The 13,023-nt window shown below is 39.8% G+C and overlaps 2 protein-coding genes across 8 annotated transcripts in view; one reads left to right on the forward strand and one right to left on the reverse strand.

Annotated features, from left to right (window-relative positions):
* The window catches only part of FN1 (fibronectin 1), a 222,038-nt gene extending 219,839 nt beyond the window's left edge, over positions 1–2,199 (forward strand). For 4 of the 7 annotated variants that reach the window (XM_070933183.1, XM_070933185.1, XM_070933188.1 and 1 more), the window contains one exon: positions 1,283–2,198. In XM_070933183.1, coding sequence (XP_070789284.1) covers positions 1,283–1,360 — 78 coding nt within the window. In that variant the 3' untranslated portion in view covers positions 1,361–2,198. Of the gene's footprint in view, positions 1–1,282 lie in introns of all 7 variants that reach the window. The other 3 variants (XM_070933190.1, XM_070933184.1, XM_070933189.1) reach the window with 3 other exon arrangements.
* A 6,310-nt stretch (positions 2,200–8,509) lies between these two features.
* ATIC (5-aminoimidazole-4-carboxamide ribonucleotide formyltransferase/IMP cyclohydrolase) overlaps positions 8,510–13,023 on the reverse strand; it is an 85,219-nt gene continuing 80,705 nt past the window's right edge. The window contains exons 15-16 of the mRNA XM_070933191.1: positions 11,644–11,799; positions 8,510–8,757 (exon numbers count right to left, since the gene is read on the reverse strand). Coding sequence (XP_070789292.1) covers positions 8,638–8,757; positions 11,644–11,799 — 276 coding nt within the window. The 3' untranslated portion in view covers positions 8,510–8,637. The remainder of the gene's footprint in view (positions 8,758–11,643; positions 11,800–13,023) is intronic.

The raw sequence follows: 13,023 nt of genomic DNA on the forward strand, positions 1-13,023 counted from the left end.
GAAATTCTGCCTTTGGTGCTCAGAGTCCCTTTGCCTTATCCATTGCCAAAATACTGGAGCATATATTCTAAAGCAAATTTCACAGCTTCCTAACATGATTTATAGCAGGAGTGTCAAACTCAAGGCCCGTGGGCCAGATCCAGCCTACAGGGTGCTTAGAGCTGGCTTGCGGGGCGGCCCTGTAATCCGTGAAGGACCAGCCCGTGGTGCCTCTACCAGTGAAAATGGAGCTCGGGAGGGCCACATGCAGCCCACCCCAGCTCTGTTTTTGCTGGCAGAGGGTTGCAAGGAGGCTGTTGCAGCCGAAAACTGAGCTCGGGAGCCTGTTTTTGCTGGCAGAGTGCTCGGGCCACCACAGGTGCCTCCGTCATAAGTGACATCAAACTGGCCATGCCCCCCCCCCCACCCCCGAGGTCAAACACAACCCAATGAAATTGAGTTTGACACCCCTGACTTACAGGAATTACACATTAGTAAGTAAACTGTTGTATAATCTGGCAGCTTTTGCCTGTCATAGATTACAATTATATTTAAGATTTCAAGATTTTTTACTTGGAGGAGGAGACAAATACTTGAAAGATAGTTGTATTAGAATTCAACTAAAAGCAGTTTGATCTAGTGTTTAAGGAACCAGGCTAGAAACAAGGAGATGGTGAGTTCTAATCCTGCCTTAAAAATGAAAGCCAGCTGGGTGACTTTGGGCAAGTCATAGATAGGTCAATTCCTGTCCCAACACTTGATTTATCCAAAAAAGTGGACACTGCAGTTGTGGGAAAATATTAGGAAAAAATAGGTATGTTAGATATCAAGTAATTTCACTTTCTTTGGTAAATTATATGGATCTGTTTGTATTCTACATGATAGAATTACAGTAATATAAACTAGAAAAGGTAAGGCTTAAACAAAATATAAAACAAATGCAAAGTACTTTTCCATGGAGTCCTAAGCATTAGCACATTAGCATATGTGTCTTTAGGTGTCAGGTGATAAAATGTGCATTAAAAAAGCAAAGTCTGTGATTATGTATTTGGGCAAAACATCAGGATCTAAGTACAGAAGGGCAGAATTTACATCCTATAATGTCATATGTATTTTGATCTAATCTCAGGTTGTTGCAGATCGTGAAACACACTGAATTTTTCTTCTGAAATCGAATGATCATTTAAAGATTTTTCATGAAAAGCCTGCAGTATAAATGTTGTTCAGGTTATCCACACTTTCAGTAAGATACTTGCTGCCTTTTAACATTATGACTAATTATATTTATCCATGTTTCCTCCAGCAGAATATCCATTGTCCAATTGAATGCTTCTATCCCTTACATCTACACTCAGATGCACAGAACCGACATGGAGATTAAGTTTCAAGATTTTAACATCAAGCAAAAACAGGTTACAGCCAAGACTCTCACTATAAATGCTGCTACGAGAAAGCAGATCTATCTTATCTTGTGGTAACGAAAGCATTCAGCTATCATATTTAGGCTTCATAAAATCTGGATGACCACAAGTTTGTAGCAGAGATACAAACACTTTAGATTCTTTTCTGCCCTCTGGTGGTCATCTAGATTTTCCTATCCCAGGCCTGATAGCCTTACAACAGCTGCACCTTCTCCACTTTTGCTCAGTTCACAGCTTGTCCAAAGGAGACCAGTCGTGGTGCATTTCAAATCTTCTTTTCAACAAGGAAGCAGATATGCTGTCCATTCTTTTCTCAAAGTTTTTAAATATTGTTCCATATTTTCCTTAAAGCAATAATAATAATAAACGCTCAGCAATTTGTAAACACCGCTGGGCCCATGAGAGAAATACTGAATATTCAAATGAAAATCTAAGAAAGAAATATGTTCTGCTAACCATGCAGGCACCAATAGGAACTACATACCCTATTACTGTGATATTTATAATATGCACAGCCTTAATCTTTATAAATGATCCTATTTTTCCCCTAGCAGTATATATGTATCTCGTACTGTTATTTATCAACATCAATTTACTTCTATACCTCTCCCCTCCATCTCTAAATGTCTTTATATTTTTCTACAAAAAAATACATTAAAGACATTTAGTATACTGTTGACAGAAAAAATTGGTATAATTATGGTCAGTGATTATTTTTTATACTCTTAAGTGCCAAAGCTTTCTGCTGTGAGAGACAATTCTTTTAATAAAAGATTTCACCAAATTGCGTTTTTTGAACTATTGTCTGATTTTTTTTCTAATTAATCTGAGCTCAGCAATCTGTAATCACTTCTGACACCACCACTGTTATACTTAGCAGCCCATAGAAACAGAATAGAACTAAAGAGAACTGATATTAGGCATTATAGTTAGCCATAGAAAGTTTGCTAAATTCTTTAATTCCCTATGTATTTTTTTCTCCAAATTAAAGCTCCAAAAGAAATTAGATTGATAATGGATTATTGCCCCATTACTGCCCGGTGAGCTTTCTACCAGAGTGGAAGTTTTAACTTGTCTTTTTAAACATCCACATTTTGGTCCATCCGCATAGGATGGTCCATCCAGAATGGAAAAGTAAATGTCTCTAAGTAAATAATTAGGAATTATTAGACTCCTGGGATCATAGATGGGATAGGGCTATTCTATTTACCTATAAATGGGAGATAAAAGTATAAATATCCAGTACCCAAGATTCTGTAACCTAGCCCTTTTTGTTGCACTAGATGTGACTGTGACTACAACCACCTTTCTTTCTTGGTTGCGAGCAGCCTTCAAGAGCTTGAGTCTACTGTGCAGTTATGAAGGCAAACACACAGGTCTCTTTAAGAGAGACCTTGACGGGAACAGTGTACATGTCAATGCTCAGTCGAAAGCACCTTCTCAGTTTGATATAAAGACATTTAGAGATGGAGGGGAGATTAGTGCAAGTATCTGTTGGGAGGAATATATCAAATTGGAGAAGTTGCCTACAATGTTTCAGTATCCTTTCCCATTTCTGTGTAAGGTGAGGGAAAATCAAACATTTTCTGGACTCTCACCATCAGCAGGTCAGGCTACAGGGTTTGATTGACTGAAAGGGGGGTACAGATTTGAGATCTTGTGTTTCGTACATACTGTATATCCTACCCAATTTACAGTACATAGCTGCATCTGACTGGTCTACACAAGTGTAAGGCGTGAGAAATCAGGAAAATCAGGCAGTTCAAATGAATATTAATTGCAAGAATCTGTATTATTGTCAAAGCAAATTGGCAGTAGATAAAGAATTAATGGAATTCAAGGTGGACTGGACTTGGCTCTCTCTTGAGGGGACTTGAGACTCATGACGTTTGACCCCTCCCTCGAGCTTAGCCTGGTTATCTACAACAGGAGAGGACTGCAGATGGACCTCAATTTACAATTTCAAATTTCAAATCTTTATTGTCAGTGCACAACATATGTACAATGAGATTGGTTGAGCTCCCTCAGTGCACCCCCACAACACAATACAACTCATAGTGAAGACAGAAAATTCCTAACCCAATAAATCATATTAACAAAACACCCAGTCATACTGCACCAGTGTGAACATGTTACACATTGCGCCAGCCCTGCAGTCCATCATAGTTATGTTATTTCTCATTCAGGAGTCTGACAGCCCACGGATAAAAACTGTTCTTCAGCCTGTTTGTGCTGTTGGGTATACTTCTATATCTCCTTCCCAATGGTAGGAAGGTAAAGAAGTGATGACCAGGGTGAGAGTCGTCCCTGAGAATTTTCCTCACTCTTCTAAGGCAACGAGCCCTAGCGATCTCATCTAGTGGTATTGGGACAGCCCACGATGTTTTGTGCTGTGCTTACCACCCTCTAATGTTTTTCTATCCGTGGCCATCAGACTGGCATGCCATACTATGATGCAATAAGTTAAGATGCTTTCTATTGTGGACCAGTAAAAGGAGTAGTTGTTCCACCCCATTTTTACACAAGACCCTAAGGAAATGGAGTCTCTTGGGTCTTCCTGGCCACCTGGATCGTGTTGTTTTTCCAGTGAGGTCTTCGCTGAGATGGACTCCCAGGAATTTAAAGGAGGTAACTCTCTCTACATAGCCCCCCTCAATGTAAAGTGGGGCAGGTTCCTCTCTTCCTCTGGAAGTCCAGCACCATCTCCTTGGTCTTGTTGATGTTCAGGTGGAGGTTGTTTTTTAACCACCATGTGGATAGTTTTTGAATCTCCCCTTGTACGCTGTTTCATCTCCACTTGTAATAAGACCCAATATAGTGGGGTCATCTGCAAACTTAATCACAGTGGATGGGTCAGACGATACACAATCGTGTACAGTGAATACAGGTAGGGGCTGAGCCCACAGCCTGGCTCCCCACAGCCCTGTGGGGAGCCAGTGCTAAGCTTCAGGGGGGTGGATATGGCAGACCCAAGCCTTTTGTGGCCGGTCCCTCAGAAAGTCTTTGATCCAGATGGAAGAGGGAAAATCCAAGTCAGTCAACTTTTCAATAAGGATGCTCAGCAGATGGTATTGAAGGCCGAGCTATAGTGTATGAAAAGCATCCTGACATAGTTCCCAGGTTTCTCCAGATGGTTCGCTACAGAATGTAAAGCAGTAGCTATGGTGTAGTCTGTCAACCTATTCCCCCTGTAGGCAAACTGATATTTGTTAAAGTCCGGTGGAAGGCATGTCCTAAGGTGTTGGAGAACCAATCTCTTGAAGCATTTCATCACTACAGACAATGCAATAGGTGCAGTGACTGATGACCAGTCCTCACGCTTATGACCATTGTACCATCCCCATAGTCACACAATCAAATGTGGGGCACTTGGCATCCAGCATGTATTTACAACAGCTGCAATACTCGTGTGATCACAAGTGGACTTCCCAACCAGCTTTTTACAAGCAAAGTCAATAGAGGAAGCTGAAGTCACTAAACAATTGCATGATTCACTTAACAACTGCAGTGATTCACTTGACTGTGCAAAAAATGTCATAAAATTGGGCATCACACACTTAACAACCATCTTGCTTAACAGCAAAAATTCTGGTCCCAACTATCGTATGTCCCAACTATCGTAAGGACTACCTTTACAGCTCAGATTGTGATGGGAAAAAGGAGTGAATTTTAGATCTCCACCCCAAGTTTCTTCCTAGTAAATCATTTAGGCTACTGGGAAAGCAGGAGTGTGGGACGCCAAAGTATACAACACCATCTCTGATGGTAATCCAATATCTGGAGTTGAGAAAGCAGATGGAGTGATGTTCCGATAAATTCCTGGGTCTTTGTACTAGTGGAAAGGGAGGAAGCAGTTTTGAGGGGACAATATTAAGAATTCCAAAACCAAGCAAAGATTCAAAGTCTTAACAATCAGAATCATAGGGCTGGAAGGGGCCCATCTTCTAGTCCAATCCACCTGCTCAAAGCTTCAGAAGCCTTATACCATCCTAGTCAAATGGTTGCCCAGTCTATTTTTTAAAACGTCCAGTGATGGAGCAACCACAATCCAGGAGGCAAGTTTTTCCATTGATCTGTCAGAAAATTTCTCATTACTTGTAGGTTGAATCTTTAACAAGCTTCTACTCATTACTTTTTATCTGCCCTCTGGTGCCTTAAAAAATACTGTATTTTTCGGAGTATAAGACACACCTTTTTATCCCCCAAAAAGGGGTGAAAATTTAGGTGCGTCTTATACACCGAATATAGCCCTGCCCACCCACTGGCCCCCACCCTTTGGTCTGTGCCTCCCAGCAGTTACCTCCTTGCAAGCAAACAGCAAGAAAAAACAGCCCCTTTCAGCTTCAGCATAGGTTTAATTAGCACAAGTTGATTAGATCGGCCTCCCGATTCTCAGCTGATTTGCTCTCAGCTGTTTTGTGCAGGGCTCTGCTGCTAGATGCAAAGAGTGCTGGAACAGATTTTTTTCCCCCTAGCTGCGCTGAAAAAAACGAAACTGAAAGTAAAGCAGGCTCTGCTGCAACATGACAAAATGAGGCAGAGAGATTTTTTTTTTCTTTTTGCTCACCAAAAAAGGTAGGTGCAAACAATGGGAAATTTAGGGCAAAAAAGGAGAGTTCAAGATTTTAAAACACAAAAGAAAAAAAGCTCTATTTAACTAGGGAATTGTAATAATTGAGATACTATTAATTTGTAATGTCCGGCTGTACGCTTAAGCCCTCAGTGAACCAAAAAGAAAGACTTAAACGGAGGCTTGAATAAGAATCAACATTTAATCTTTGATCAAAGACAAAAGGCTGGGTAAAAGCATTCCAAACACATACAAAGAGATATGTATATGGGAGGGCTCACACCTTCAGATAAGATGTAACCTCTTTTTATACCTTTAAAACACCAGTTAAATCCCCAACTCTGGCCCCCTAATTTATGTTTGTGTATTCTTTGTTGCCCTGCAAAGGAATCTAAACTTCCAATTAGTCTTATCTTAAGCATTTCTTTGTTTACTTAATTGGCCATTTAGCCCCTGGCTCTGGAAGACAGGATCTTATCAGATCAAACATAAATTAGGGCTGAGGTGTAAATTATCCCTTTGTTGATGGCTGTAGTTCCAAGAGATACGTACCATGCTTTTAAATGGCACAGAGATTGATATGAGTTCAGGTCAAATGGCAGGGACATACGTTTGACAAATACCAGATACAGTTCAGAGGCCTAATAACAATGTTTGTAACATTGTTACAAATAGAAAGGAATAATGTATGTGATACAAATATAAAAGCACAATATATATGTTACAGGAACCTAATGATTACAGAATAACAAGCTTTTACTAAATCTAGTATATCAGTATTTTATATTCTATCTTTATTATTGTTTCCCTACAAATTGTATATTGTGAAAACAGAAATGGTTAAGTTGTGGTTTGGAGGAATATATGGGGGAGATTATTTGGTTTATTATTATTGGTAAATATAATTAATTGATTATAAGAAATTGGATTGCATGGAAATAATTGAAATATTCATGTTCATATCGATTAATATACAAAAAAGATAGTTATAACTAATTGATTTATATAAAAATGTTGAATTTGTATTAAACAATTGTAATATTAAATAATTAACCAATGTGAGGATGGATATAAAAACAGATGACAATGGGAAGGGGTATAATATAGAATAGAAAGGGAAAATTGAATTTGATTAAGATTAGAGATGAGAATGAAGAGTAATGTTGGTTTTTTTTAAAAAATAGATGAATAAATATGGCAAAAAGGAAATATAGAAATTGTAAATTTAATTGAAATGACTAAAAACTGTTTAAATTTGTGAACCAGCCAAATACTCTGTTCAAAGAAAATACATTGTATGTTTGTATGTGTGTTTGTCTAAAAATAAAAAAAAAATCTTTTTAAAAAAAAACAACCAAAAAAGGTAGGTGCATCTTATGCTCCGGTGCGTCTTATACTCCGAAAAATACGGTAAGTCTATTAGTGGCAGCCCCTCAAATACCGGAAGAGAGTTATGTCCCCCCAATCCTTCTCTTTGATAGGTTAATCATACCTAACTCCCTCAACCATTCAACGCATGGTTTAGTCTCCAGATCATCTTTGTAGCTTTTCTGCACTCTTTCCAGGATCTCAACATTTTTGTATTGTGGTGAAATGAATGCAGTATTCAAAGTGCAATATAAAGCAGTACTATCACTTCTTGTGATCTTGATACTATCCCTCTGTTGATGCAGTTTGGGATTGCACTGGCTTTTGGGGAAGTTGCAGCACATTGCTGGCTTATACATATGTAATGGCCCACTATGACACATAAATCCCTGTCACAAATACTGTTCAGCCAGGTACCATCTATTCTGTACTTACGCATTTGGTTTTTCCTGCCTAAGTACAGGAACTTACTTTTCTTACCACTGAACTGCATCTTATTACTTAAGGTCCAGTATTCAACTCTGTCAAAGTGCTTCTGGATCTTGAGTTCATCTTCCAAAGTATTAGCTATTCATTAAAACATTTATTAAAACATTGTTTTAACTAGTCAAAGGACAAGAATGCACAATGGAGATTTTAAAAGCAAGACAAAAAAATTAATACAACATACAAACAATTCTTTTTCCAAGTACTATCACTATGTATCCCACTGTCAAAATGTATGCTGACACACACACACACACACACAAAAAGGCTCCCATCATACAGCTCGGCTTAATGAGAGGGTTTTTTTGTGTTTGTGTGTGTGCCTTCAGGTTAGTGTAGACTTGAGGAACTGTCTTGGACAAATCCCTGTAGTTTTCTGGCACCAATTTCAGATGAGATGGATACATCTACAAATAATACTAAAGTGATGCCAACATCCTCTTTACGCTGCTTTCTCTGCACAATTGTTCCATCCAGAAATAATCATATTTGTATCTACATGGAATCGTTTTCAGGACAAACTTCCATTCTATTGTTAATGAACATCTCAGTCAGGTTCACTAATTTAAAAACAAATTTCCAGTATGTACAATCCTTAGCTGAGAATGATAAAAAGCAGTAAATGATTTTATGTGCTGATGGAAACCACATCCATGCCAAGTTCTTAAAGAATTCAAATTCACTATTGATAGTTTTGCACTTTTATTTTTCAAGAAATTTTCATAATTTTTATCTTATTTTAATACTCTCAACATATGTAGAATTTAGCAGATTGTGTAAAGAATATGCTTCAAAAATACTGATTTTTAAATATCAGTGGTGAAATAGGCGAAGGTTGGTATGAATAAGAGTTATTCCCAGTTCATCACAGGCTTCAATCACAACTTGGTCAGCAGTAGAACCAGACGGGGAAACAATGAACTGGACTCCACTCTGAGAAAGGAAAACACAGCTGTGAAGTGAATCACTTCAATTGTTAAGTTAGTAAATGGTTATTAAGTGAATCTGGCTTCCCCACTGACTGCTTGTCAGATCTCAGAAGAGGATCACATAAAACTGAGTCACTGCAACCAATATAAATTGGTTATAATGGTTAGAATGCAGTACTGCAGACTACTTCTGCTGACTGTCAGCTGCCTGCAATTTGGCCGTTCAAATCACACCAGGCTCCAGATTGACTCAGCCTTCCATCCTTCCCAGGTAGGTAAAATGAGGACCCAGATTGTTGGGGGCAATATGCAGATTCTGTAAAATCATTTAGAGAGGGTTGTAAAGCAGTGAAACGGTATACAAGTCTTATTGCTATTGCTAATGCAATGAAGCATTCAACCCCCTCTTCTAGATAGCTTAATTGGCCAAGATAACTATTATTGGGCAAGAGTCAACATCTGCAGTCTGGATCCTCAGCTTAAAAAATTTAGACTTCCTACAAGACTAGACAAACACTCCATTTGGATCTGAAACAATGGCAGCACTTAATTATGGATTATTTGACTTTGGTATGTCTTGCAAATCTCTGCATATCATATAACAGTGGGTTATTTGTTGGGTATAATACTAATCTGCCTGTAATTTTTAAAAGCTCTGTAGATTTGTTACTTGAGAATGCAATGAAACCTTAAGAAAGTCCTTTTTATCGCCCTTATTGTAATAGAGCAAGTGCAATAACCTAGATGTTTCATTCAACCTCAGTAGCATTCTAGACATTAACCTCTTTGCTTTCTTGATTGCAGTACTAGCAAAAACTCAGCATTGGTGAAGGGCACTGGCAGCAATCATGTCAATTGCCCATAACATCCCACTGCATTCCATAATTTCAGAGGAAATGTTTCCTAGTCCTACATATTTCTCTCCAAAATGGTAGGAACATTACAAATGAGTGATTTCAATCCTAATTATATCCAGACTGCCTATCCCAACACCTGAGGCAAAATCTAAGTTAAGGGTGTATCTGTGATACACTTCTGTTACTTTTACTTTAAGGGTAACTCCCACTGGTCTTGATTAAAAGATGGAGTCGGAAGATTGTAGAGAGGTACCCTGAACAAACTGTGTGGTTTGCTTCTGTGGGCTGTCTTGCCAAGAATAACAAAATGTCAAAAGTGGCTACAGATTGCTGAGCTCAGACTAATTAGAAAAACTCAGTGGTCAGTGAATAAAGGGGAAGTAGAAATCGTCACAGAAAGTAAGCATAGGATGTATTCGTAATGGAAAGTTGCATGCCACTCCTGCCTTCATCACCTTTATTCTTCTCAGGAGGCCTTACATGGCACTGGAGAAGATGGGAATAACTTCTGGCTTTCTAGAGCAGACTCAGCATATGATTAAAAGGTCAGAGGACTCTCAAGTTCTTCTTTTGCAATTCATGGTAGAAGAAACTCCTGTTTTGGAGTGAGTCCTGATTTATTGAACTGGCAATTACTAACAAGACTTTTTTTTTCATTTCTTTTGAGGGGTGTAATCCAAGTTGGAAACATGGTTTTTTTTTTAAACTTCACTAATGTTTTAAGTTAGTTAACCAAGGAACTGTGAATTTGGAAATTCAGCAGATGAAATGAAGCTTGTATTTTGTGTTAGTGCTAAATTGCCAAAAGAAAGACTATTAAGGGAGCCTGATTTGGAATTGCAGGAAGCAATGTAGGTATCAGCCTGAGCTACATCTTACGGATCATTCTCTAATTAACGCTTGTCGACAATCACCCCAGTGTGGTAATCTAGCTTGCTTGCTGCTTTAAGTATGTTTCAAAGAGCCAAACATTTCCATTAGAGTATGGGTAGTTGATTAAACAAGAACATCTTTTATTTTTTATGATGTCCCCGGTGTCTGGAGGCCGTGCGGGTCTGGATAGGGAGAAACAGGCTCAAGCTCAACCCATCCAAGACCGAGTGGCTGTGGTTTCCGGCGTCCTGATATAGTCAGTTGGTGCCATCTCTGACTATCGGGGGAGAGTCATTGGCCCCCGTGGAGAGGGCTCGCAACTTGGGTGTCCTCCTGGATGCACGGCTGTCTTTAGAAGAGCATATGATGGCTGTGGCCAGGGGGGCTTTTTATCAGGTTTGTCTGATCTACCAGTTGTGTCCCTTTCTGGATTGGGATGCCTTGCGTATGGTCACTCATGCCCTCGTCACGTCCCGCCTGGACTACTGTAATGCTCTCTACATGGGGCTCCCCTTGAAGAGCACCCAGAGGCTCCAACTGGTCCAGAATGCGGCCGGGCGGGTGATTATGGGAGCGTCATGGCGCTCCCATGTAACACTTCTCCTGCGCGAGCTGCACTGGCTTCCGGTGGTCTTTCGGGTGCGATTCAAGGTGTTGGTTATCACCTTTAGAGCGCTCCATGGCTTAGGACCTGGATATCTATGAGACCGCCTTCTGCTACCGAGAGCCTCCCACAGAGAGGGGCTCCTCGGGGTGCCATCGGTCAAACAATGTCGATTGGCGGCCCCCAGGGGGAGAGCTTTCTCTGTGGGAGCACCTGCCCTCTGGAAGGAGCTCCCCCCAGATATATAGACGATCCCAGACTTACGAACTTTTCGCCAGGCCTTAAAGACTTTCTTATTTCACCAAGCCAGGCTGGCCTAATTTTTAAGTTTTTTAAATTGTTTAATTTTAATTTTAATTTTAATGGGGTATTTAAACTGTTGGGCCAAATTATTTAATTTATTTTAAATTGCTTTTAAATTTTGTATTTTGTGTTTTGGCTGTTCACTCCCCTGAGTCCTTCGGGAGAAGGGCGGTATATAAATTTAAAAATAAAATAAAAATAAATAAAATAAATTATGTGACTTGAACAAAAGATCACAATGTCACTATCTTACCTGATTTGCTCTATCTACATTATCCCTAAAAGGGAAAAATGCATCAGAGCTTAGTGAGACACCTTTTAATTTTCCAATCCAGGCCTTTTTTTCTGCTTCAGTAAGCAAACTGGGAACTTCCTCAAATTGTGCCTTCCACTTTGCAAAGTCTTCACCCTGTAAAAATGTATTTTTAATCATCTGCTAAATGGAGGAAATCTCATTCATATAAACATGGCAAATACAGTGGCGATTTGTTTTATCCACCTTTTTCCTAGCCCCATAATTTGAAACAGGGCTATTCTAAGAGCCACAGCATCAGTTTTTATGGCTGGAATGTATGATTATTTTAAGCCAAATGTCATAAACTGTTTTTTAACTTTCATGAGCTCCCAACTGCCTCAAAAAATCAACAACACTGGTTGACTTGTTTTCTTATCAATTTTATTTAATACAACTAATTTTTCAGATAAAGATAAGAACATTTGGTTGTCTTATAATCATTTCTGCAGAAAACGATAAAATTTACTGTGCTTTAGTGTTCCCTCTATCAACATAAACTTTTCTGGTAAAGAGAGCTCAAATAGATGAATAGTCTTGTTACTGTCGGTTCTACAATGAAATATATTAAGCAGTGAGCCAAGCTGTCATCTTTGATGATCAGATGTGCCACTGCCTTACAGGATTCTTAAAAATGAAGACATGGCTCTTTCTGGTGTAGCAGTCTTGAGTCCTTAAGAATGAATTGACTGCAGCTAGAATTGTATTTTTACAACAATGGAAAAGTGAAGAGATCCCTACAGATGAAAATGTGATTAAAAAATACTAGAATATGCAGAAATGGACAGGCTAACACTTACAATTAAGGAAAAGAAAGAAACTGAATACTGTTTGACCGGCGGTGGTGGCGGCGGCGGCGGCGGCGGAAGGCAATGGCAGCCACGGATCATCCGGCTGAGGAAAGAACTTGCAGCAGGTGGATGGGGGAATACGGAAAGCCTTGCCTGCCCTCAGGATTACCATCTGCTCTTTTTTGAGCCTTGACCCCTGTTATCCGGGGTTTGTTTGTCATCAGAGCTGAGACTGGGGATTTGGGGGAGTCTTGGGACGGGAGAGGCGGGAGGCTGACCAGGGCTCTATCGGTCGCCTCGGGTGGCTTCTCCTCCCCCCCTTCTTCCCCCAGGTATGTGTGGGTGTTGGCCTTTGATGGCCACCCACCCTTGGACTGGTTTTTTTTGTCTGCTATCCCTACTTTCGCCCCAGGGAAGAACTTGTGCCTGTGGGATTATCATCGTCTTTAATAACTTTACAAATTGCTGGCTTCTTGTGCAACCCCGAACTGGAGGAGAACTGGGCAAAATGGTGTGCAGGTGCTGAGGGGGCTGTTTGTCATCCGCCAGA

Source organism: Pituophis catenifer, unplaced genomic scaffold (assembly GCF_029215685.1).
Source record: "Pituophis catenifer annectens isolate HBS135680 unplaced genomic scaffold, rPitCat1.0.hap2 SCAF_1, whole genome shotgun sequence".
Classification (NCBI taxonomy): Eukaryota; Metazoa; Chordata; class Lepidosauria; order Squamata; family Colubridae; genus Pituophis; species Pituophis catenifer.